The sequence below is a fragment of the Oryzias latipes genome, chromosome 16, assembly GCF_053564925.1.
Source record: "Oryzias latipes strain Hd-rR chromosome 16, Olatipes_Hd-rR_3.1".
Taxonomy (NCBI): Eukaryota; Metazoa; Chordata; class Actinopteri; order Beloniformes; family Adrianichthyidae; genus Oryzias; species Oryzias latipes.
In genome coordinates this window covers 17,008,060-17,017,273 of record NC_136252.1, presented here as the reverse complement: position 1 = coordinate 17,017,273, position 9,214 = coordinate 17,008,060, and the positions used below count along the sequence as shown (strand labels likewise).

Sequence of the window (9,214 nt, the reverse complement as noted above, 5' to 3'; positions counted from 1 at the left end):
TCCCAATGTTTTTGTCTCACAATTTGTTCATAACACCTTGTTTTGTTAAAAGACAATTCCTTTTTTAATGGGTTTATTGACAGAAAAATCATTTTAGCACCAATCAGGCGTCCATGATGATCCATTTTCTATGAATACAGTGACAGATGTTCGGGGTCAGGCGGACATAATAAGCACTTCCCCCAACCTCCTTCTGTCACTCAACTATTCAATCATTTACTTCTATTAGACAGGGTCTATGTCTAAATCATGTGGGGCTTTCTTCTCCTCTCACGGTTTTGTTGCTTTGTTTAACTAAAGAAGATCCAAAATGATTTAAAATCTTGCATTTTGTCAGTTTGAAGGATTTGGGCATTGAAATAAATATGCAATACAGATTGAATCAGAGCAAAACGTAATGTTGGTTTTATTCAAGCTGGTAGCATTGTTTTAAGTTTAAAGTATTTCCATTAAATAACATTAATTAAAGAAAACCTAAGTTTAAAAATAAAATAAAAACTACTTTTCTGTTAAAATGAGTACAAGAGGAGAAAGAGGAGTTTGCTGATGAAAACATATTTTTTGTACAAACCTAAAAGCGTTAGGTTTGCTCTTGTCAGTCTCCCACTTCCAAACAGTGGAGGCATTCACAATCACACACAAACATGTAAAAACCACACTCACACACATTCAATTAAACCCTAGGCAATAGTTTGATATGATGTTGCCTGTACAGTCCTCATTTGATTCAAGAATTACCTGGAGAAGGGAGTGTGTGGGGTGGAGGAGACAAGGGATGGGGGTCAACCAGCTACTGTGTCTCGTTTCCATGGAAACCTTTGTCCAAGGTCATTAAAATGATAAAATCCCAAGTGAACGATTATGCCATAAGACACTTATTTTTTGTTTATCCTTTCTCAACATGCTTTATTTTAGAGGTATTAGAAATGTGTATGTGGTAAAATACAATTTAATATATTTATTGTTTGGGGTAAAAGAAAAGTCCTACAGAAGAGCAAAAACAATAATGTTGGACAATAAAAAGTTAAAGTATATTTAATCAGTCAGGTGTTGTAAACTTCCATCAGCCTGTGTCAACCCATTTTAAACATAATTCAGTGTATAGTTGCTGTAGAAATAGGTGACTCAGTATAATATAATATAATACAATATAATACAATATAATATAATATAATATAATATAATATAATATAATATAATATAATATAATATAATATAATGTAATATAATATACTATAATATAATATAATGTGATATAATATAATTTAATATAATATAATGTAATGTAATGTAACATAATATAATATAATATAATATAATATAATATAATATAATATCATAAAATATAATGTAAAATAATATAATATAATATAATATAATGTAATGTGTTGTAATACAATATAATATAATATAATATAATATAATATAATATAATATAATATAATATAATATAATATAATATAATATAAAAATTTTAACTGTAGGGTAATTAGGAAAATCATATATTTTGTGTTTTTCATTTCAAAACGTGACAGGAAATGTTAACTCCTGAAGGCTTATGACGATCTTCCATCTAATTAGAACACAGCGTCCTCTAGTGGTAGAAACAAAATACCAGTCCAAGAAAAACTGAAAAATCTGATAAGAAATTGGCAAAAAATGAAAAAGTATATATGCGAAAAGGAGAGGCAAAGACATGTTTACAGGCAATCAGTTTAATATTGACTGAAGAAAATTCAAAGTTGTGATACAAAAAAAAAGGAAAATTATAAACAATTTAATCAAAGCAGAAGAATCTTGGACAAATAGTTGTCCAGTCAGTGTGTCGTATACAACATTTCACCACATGATATGCACATAAAACAGAAGTAAACAAGCAGTCTATCTCAGCTAGATGGAAATCTGCAGACAACAATGAAAAAAACAATAAATAACATCAAAATTTAATATAAAGCAAAAAAGCTGAATGCAGATTTTTGCTCTGGTCATTAAAGAAAGAGCAAAAGTATTCATTATAGTGGTGTTACATAAAGCGTCTATACAGAGCGGCAACAGCTCTTGCTGTATAGAAACCTATTTTCATACAAATATATTCCTTGATAAATGTACATTCAAGCCAGCTCTGATCTGAGCTGCAAAAAAGGGTTTAAATATACACAGACTTTAAGAAAACAGTGCTAAAGGAAGTGAACATGGTCAGGACTGGATGTAAACTACAAAAGAGCGCGAAACACCACAGAGGCCTGGTTTGGACCGGCGCGTCTAAGACAAACAACAAGTTCAGAGAGGATAGAATACAAAAAGACAGATAAACACCTCCAAGGACAAAACTCCCGCTGTGTTTTTGTCCAGGAGAAAACACGGGATATCATCAGTTCCATCTGGATACTACTCATTACAGTTCACAAGACACACAAGTGGAATGGATGATGGTTGTACAAATAAACCGTAAAATTCTGAGATACACCTTTTGACAAGTTTTGAATCTTAAATAGATGCTGAAACAATGTCAACCTCCTTTTTCTGCTTTTAACTTAATCTAACCTCTCAGTAATGCTATTTTATCTACACAAAAATGGACAGAATTCTAAAAATAAGTGTCTACATTTCAAAACTTTTGATGTATGAGATTGTGTAAACTTAATAGTCTCTTAAACAAGATGGAAGGGTGTTAGTGCACATGATTATCACTTTTAGATATATGTATATATACCAAGGATCTTAATGCAGTCAGATGCATTCAAACAGGAATTGTTGTTTGAATGTTCTTATTTGTAGTCCTGTCTTAATACAGCAGCATTTTTACAACTACGTTTTTAAAAAATACAACCAGGTGCTTTTACAGGTAAGTTTCCAAGCGCGTTCAAAAAGCCTGTAAGGCGTTATTTCTGTTTCAAATGTTTGCTGTCCATCACCCTTTGAACCAGATCTATGTAACTTGGCACCGCAATGAAGAGGAGAAAGGCTCTCCCACACCCCACTGTTTTTTTTGTTTTGTTTTTTTAAGAATGGTGGTCACCTCATTCATGACCATTGACACCTCTCATAGACAGATCAACCCTCTCCTCTGAGCAATCCTGGCTCGCTCTTCCTCTAAAACTCAGATCATGGCTTTAAAAAGTACCTCACACTCATGAGAAACATCTTTACATTTAGTCTTTCATGTTTCAGAAAAAGCAACCAAAAAGCATGGCCCTACCTCATATCTTTTTTGTTTTCCTAATCCCTTTTAGCACGTCCTTTCCTCTTTCTCCTCCCAGAGTTCTCCTGGGTCTTCTCCTCTTTGCTGCCCATCAGCGCCGGTCCACCGGCTGCTTTGCTGGGCCCGTTCAGGGTGCCATTAGAGAAAGCCCTGCCTGCTTTGGAGGACGAGGCGGTTTCACGGCGCGTGGGCTGCTGGCGGCGGTAGGTCTGGTAGTAGAAATTGCCAAACAGGATGATGAAAGTGATGGCATAGCAGATGAGGGAGTAGTGCATCCAGTGGGGGAAGTCGCAGTTGACGTAGAGAGACAAAGCCGTGTGCCCGATGGTGAAGTGGAACTGAACCTGACAGACAAAAAGGGAGAAACATTTCAGCTGTTTTCTGCTCAGATTTTGTTCTAGTTGTGTTCAGACATATATACTTTCAAATGGAAACTGGATTTCACCAGGGTCATGCTTCCTTACCATCTGAATGATGGTCAAATACTTTTTCCACCAAAGATATTTTTGGATCTTGGGTCCACAGGAGGCCAAGCCATAGTACAGGTACATCAAGACGTGGATCAGTGCGTTCATGTGAGCCCCAAAGAAAGCTGCAAAAAAGGAAATAAAAGCAAAATCATTTTCTCTGAGCCTCCCGATCTGGAATCTCATCTTAAAGATCCGCTCTAATAAAAAAAAATTTTAACGTGCTTTTGTGGCATTTTTCTGATGATGGAGGACAAATATTAAGAATATTAAACTTAAATTTGCATTTCTGAATATTTCTTAAATTAGATCTGTGTAAATCAGAAGAAGATCAACGAATATAATACAAAAAAAGCATTAAAAAAAAGCATAAAATGTTTTTTTATTTTTCCTCGTCTGAGCTGGAATTTGACTCAAAACCGTACAGCTCTAATATTGCTCGCCAATGTTGTTGCACCAGTAATGCCAGGTAGGGGGTTTGAGAGGCAGTAAGCTAGTGGGGGAGCATTTAAATAAAAAGCTCTCACCAACGAGGTGAGGGGGTGTGGTTGTTCCACTGGTAAAGCCTTTACAATAGGTAAAAAGATGATCAGAATGGGACTTTAAGCTCACTTTTAAAATTCATCTTTGCCTTTGTTATTTTTTTTAAATGTAATTTATTTTTGATATTTTTATTTTTATGCAGTCTTCTTTGTTCTTTTTATATTCCTTTCTTCTGCCTATTGATACAAAATGTATTTATGCAGCACTTTAAAAACATTTTGTTGGTAGAATACGCTAAAAAATAAAGTCGACCTTTGGTTGTACTACAGTATATGACATCACATGCAAACTTTTTTTCTTTTTTTTAAATTGTTGTGTTATATAAATCATTTATATAATCATATAAGTAATTTAATTACAGAATGACATGAAAATGTTTAAATAAATTAAACCAGTATGTTTGGCACATTTTTTGTCTTCTCTGCACACTTTACAGGAAGCTGTGCACGTGAGTGCAGACAAATATCTTGTGGTTCAAGCTCGAATATCTCAGAAAGATAACTGCATTAACATTTAACGCAAAGAGAAAATCCAAAAAGAGAAAAGGTAAAAGTCTTTGTCCATTTTCAAACATTAAACTGGTTTGTTGGTTTTAGGCCTGCACAATGAATTACACATTTATTGATATCTCCATATTAAGCTGTGCATATTAAGCTGTGCAATACACATATCGCAATAGTCGTCGAAAATTGCGATAAATAGTTACCTTAAATGTGCTAAAGCAATCTTATGGCAGTTTGAAGTATTTAACTGAATCAAGTAAATCCCTTCATGCATTTGACCAATCGAATGGAGCCCTTTTATGTTAGATGCTCGCCTCTTTTGTAGATGTGGGTCATTTGGAGTATTTTTGAGTTATGTTGACTCTTCTTTAAATTTAACCGTTGCAGTGAAATGTATTTAGTTGTTTTGCTTTTTGTTCACGTATCGCTAGTTATATCGTCATCGCAAAGTTGATCACTGATATCACAAATCACGAGTTTTCCTCATATCGTGCAGCCCTACTTGGTTTGTATGTTTATTACTTAAACAAGTAGTATAATCATTGAAAAAATGTCTATGTATATGTTTTGTGTAATTCTGATCCATTGCATTGTGAAGATGAGTAGCAAAGGGATTTACTGTAATGTGAGCAACTTACACTGTCCTCCTGCCACCCACTTGATGCCGATCCACCAGAGTGTGAACATGGTGCAGTGGTGGTAAACGTGCAGGAAGGTAACCTGGCTGAATTTTTTCCTCAGGATGAAAAACACTGTGTCCAAATACTCGATGCCCTTTGAGATGAAATACCACCACAAAGCTCCAGCCATCTGTTTCCAAGACCGGCCGTTGAATGGGTGGGCGGGGCACGAGGCCATGGCGACAGAAAGTGAGAAAAATGAGGAAAGCAATTTTTCAATTCATACTTGAGGTTTTAACACAGGAACTGAATGAAAGGACAGGTGTGTTTTGTATTTAAATCTGGTGACTCTGCACCCCAAAGTCACCTGAGACCAAAACACTCCCTGTTCTCTAGGCAGGTATACGTCATGGAGCAAAAGAAGAAGGTGAAACTGAACACCCATCAGCTCCCACCTTTCTGAAAACTGGATCCCAGTTCAGGTGAATGCCAGCTGATCAGGTTTCTAAAAAGAGTGTGTGGATTTTCCTGATGATATATAAACAGAGGAGCTTCCAATGCTAATTTGTCAGTAAAAGTATTGCGAGGTATTTAGTTTCTTCTAGAAAAACTCATTGGAAAGTACAAAAGAACTAGAAGGATCAAGGTACATACCAGGGCCTGTAAATTAGCCCATCACTGTGTTAAATTTTAAATTTCTGTGTCCCAGAGAGACGAAAGACTCACCCTGACTTCATTAGGGTCCTCCGAATAGTCCACAGGCTGACAAATGTAGCTGTACTGTGCTGCTCGTGCCGCCATAAACAGCTAAAAAATAAAAAAAAAAGGTCTTTGCTGAAACACTGAGAGAGGCGAAAGCAAAGCTCCGAGGAACAGTTATATGCGATGGGATTATTGAGGAGACTCACACACCAGAGGGGCAAATAAGTACCTCCTTAAAGATGAACAGGTTAAGAAAAACCATGCTGAAGTTGTAGATGACCAGAGTTTTGCGGAGCTGAAAAGGTTCTCTGTTCTTCATGTATTTGGGTCCGAGCCAGAGGAAAAGCAGGTAAGAGGTGCTGATGGCCAGAGTGGGAAGAGGGCCGTCCATCAGAGGCCATTTCTCCACCCGTTTGTCTGCAAGATACGTTGACATATTTTAACACAAAATGTAGGTTCAGTGTTACATCACTGGAAGGTGAAGTCAAGGAGAAGTTCTATTTTCCTGTGATGGGCTGTCACTTTGATTTAATGCTATTGTGTTCTAGATTTATGTCTTTAGAAAGCTTTTAATAATAAATTTGATTTTATTCCACACTTTTCCTCAAAATGCGACAAAACTGGATATTTAGAAAAGCTGGTAAAAAAAAACAGGGAAAAATTTTTTTTTATATATATATATAAAAATAAAATATATATATACTTTTTTTTTACAATTTTGTTGAATCAAATTAGATGTAAATCATATTTATTTTCTGTAAAAACAAAACAAACCTTTAGTGTTTTGGTAGAATACAACCTAATTTATTAGAAATGCATACCAACATTTGTTACAAGAACTGTACAGGGAAAACCAAAGAATAAAATGTCCAAGAGTACAACATGACAGTACAGCCCATGTGATTTACCAATAAATATGAAATTCTTTTTATAAAAGCAATAATAGAGGGTACTGGACTGTCTGCAATACTTAGATCTCCAGTAAGGAAGAAAATCCACAGAGGGTTTTAGAACCTGCAAGATGCATGCTAGTATTGTCTAACACTGTTGTTTGCAGAAAGAATAGAACAAAAGTATCATGTTTAATACTTTACTGGGTCATATAAACCCAAGTCCCCTTTAAGTGTTTCGAAGTGGAACAACAAGCTTATTACACAATAAAAAAATTTTTTAGATAAAATAAGGTTTATTAACAGATCTTGTTAAGTTAAGATGAAGCAAACACACACAAGATAATTTAGAATTATATAATGAATAACTCGGTAAATACAAAAAAAAATCATTTAAATTGTAAATTCTTTATTTTACATTATAATTAAAGTACTGTTTAGGTAAAATAGACTATTATAGCAATTTTAATAAAGACATTGTGGCTTTGTAACTTTTTCTCACAGACAGTAAAATATCAACTCTAAACAATTAAGTTGCAAATGTTTTATTTTTTGAATGCAACTACAAAAAAAGTAGAGTGGATACAGGTGAAGCTTCATTATCTAGTTTTTTTCATTACCTGCAATAGTCAGGGACCATTTGTAGAGCTCAATGGTGTCATTGATTAAATGTGTAACAATCTCCATGACTGTGAGGGTCAACCTGGAATCAAACAGACAACTCTTAATAGTGGGCTAGAAAAGCATTACACAAACAGACCCGGGTTAAAACAGCACATGTGCGGCACATAAATGGGAACATACAATTTTAGACACATTCACATGAAAAAAAAATATTAACAACATTTTTATTGCGTTTTTAAACCACCAATCCTACAGATCAAACATCACCACCCCTCCCCTTCTCCTCATGCAGCTAAGCGTGGATGGAGCGCCACTGCAGGATTTGGCACATTTTGCGCGCTCCCCTGCAGTACCTGACAAAGACACAACCATCCCTGAATATTCACTTGAGCCCACATCCCTTGCATAGAACCCTTTTTAGTTATTTTCCCCCAAAATATAAATGACAGCTTTTGAATTTGCCTTCTGCACCATGAAATCTGGCCTTCCACGGGACGATCCGCCACAGTTAGGCCTAATAATAATCAGCTTTAGAAGGAGAGAGGAGAAAATCCTAATCTGTTATTATCTTTAGTTCATTTCATACACTGAACCGATGGCTCGTGATTTCCAGATCGTGTCTGCTGCAGGATCTAGAAAAGAGATTACAGCATCTCTCGCCATCGCTTTTCCTTTTTGCTGAATCGAGAAGATAAGGATGCTTTTCGCCTTACCGTTTCCGTATGTTATTAGAAGGTCATCGAGGCTGTGTTACTTTAGCATCTATCGGTTTTTTTAATTATTATTATGATTATTATTTATTTAAAAGAAATAGATCAATTTCTCCACAGAACGCACCGTTTAAGTAACGACGGAATCACGAATTTCTCGTTAAGGGACCATACTGACCGCAGATTTGCTTCAGCGAATGGCACCCCAGATCCCCGAAACACGAGCGTCTGCCCAAACGGCGGAGAAAAAATGCCGCATCCGGTAATACTTTCAAAATAATAGACCAGAGAGACGTTCAAGCAGACAAAACAAAGAATTGTCTTAAATTTGTATTAAACATACAGCTAAATTTTCAAATATATATTTTTTTCCTTTTACCTAAAATATATATAGTCTTTTTGCAAAATTGAAAACTGAAATACATTTCTTATGAAATGTTTATGCTTCTCAAAATTCGAATCCCTTATCAAAAACCAACTACTTTACATCAAAGAACTGAAATAGAAAGGTGCCATGAAAGTAAGTAAGTAAAAAGTAAGTCCCTATTTGTTCCAAATTATATAAGCAGGCCACAAAAATCATTATCCCATTTCAAACATTTGGTGGAAAGTATTATTACATTATTTCCGGTCTGTTCCAATGTGTTATTGAGCGGCTTGACGTCTGGTCTTTTATTCCACTTGTCCGCGGGGCGGATGATAGAAGGATGCTTTGCGCATGCGCACATGGGAAAGCGGACAGCAGCAGAAGTGAAGTCTCGCGGAGATAGCACTTAGACCGGAAAAGATGGTCCCGAGGACTGGTCTCTGTTTACGTACCAAAATAAAAGTATCGTGAACATGTTTATGTGGGAAAAGTGTGGAAAGTGGTCCTGTTTGGAATTGGTTACTATTCAAATCCGTGATTTGTGCTGTGTTGAACTTAAAAATGTTCATTAAACGTTTCGCAAATA

At 35.5% G+C, this 9,214-nt stretch overlaps 1 protein-coding gene across 3 annotated transcripts; it reads right to left on the bottom strand.

Moving 5' to 3' along the window:
- Window positions 1-1,699: 1,699 nt before the first annotated feature.
- Window positions 1,700-8,509, bottom strand: elovl4a (ELOVL fatty acid elongase 4a). Of its 3 annotated transcripts, none has more exons than XM_023964399.2 (7): window positions 8,440-8,509; window positions 7,548-7,630; window positions 6,267-6,454; window positions 6,062-6,142; window positions 5,354-5,525; window positions 3,667-3,794; window positions 1,700-3,546 (listed from the first exon to the last, which is right to left on the bottom strand). In XM_023964399.2, the coding sequence occupies exons 2-7, from the start codon at window positions 7,612-7,614 to the stop codon at window positions 3,220-3,222; spliced, it is 963 nt and encodes a 320-aa protein (XP_023820167.1). In that variant the 5' UTR covers window positions 7,615-7,630; window positions 8,440-8,509; the 3' UTR covers window positions 1,700-3,219. The 3 variants fall into 3 exon arrangements, with proteins under 3 accessions (XP_023820167.1, XP_023820166.1, XP_023820168.1); XM_023964398.2 differs by having other exon boundaries at window positions 8,265-8,490; XM_023964400.2 differs by having other exon boundaries at window positions 8,389-8,455.
- Window positions 8,510-9,214: the final 705 nt, after the last annotated feature.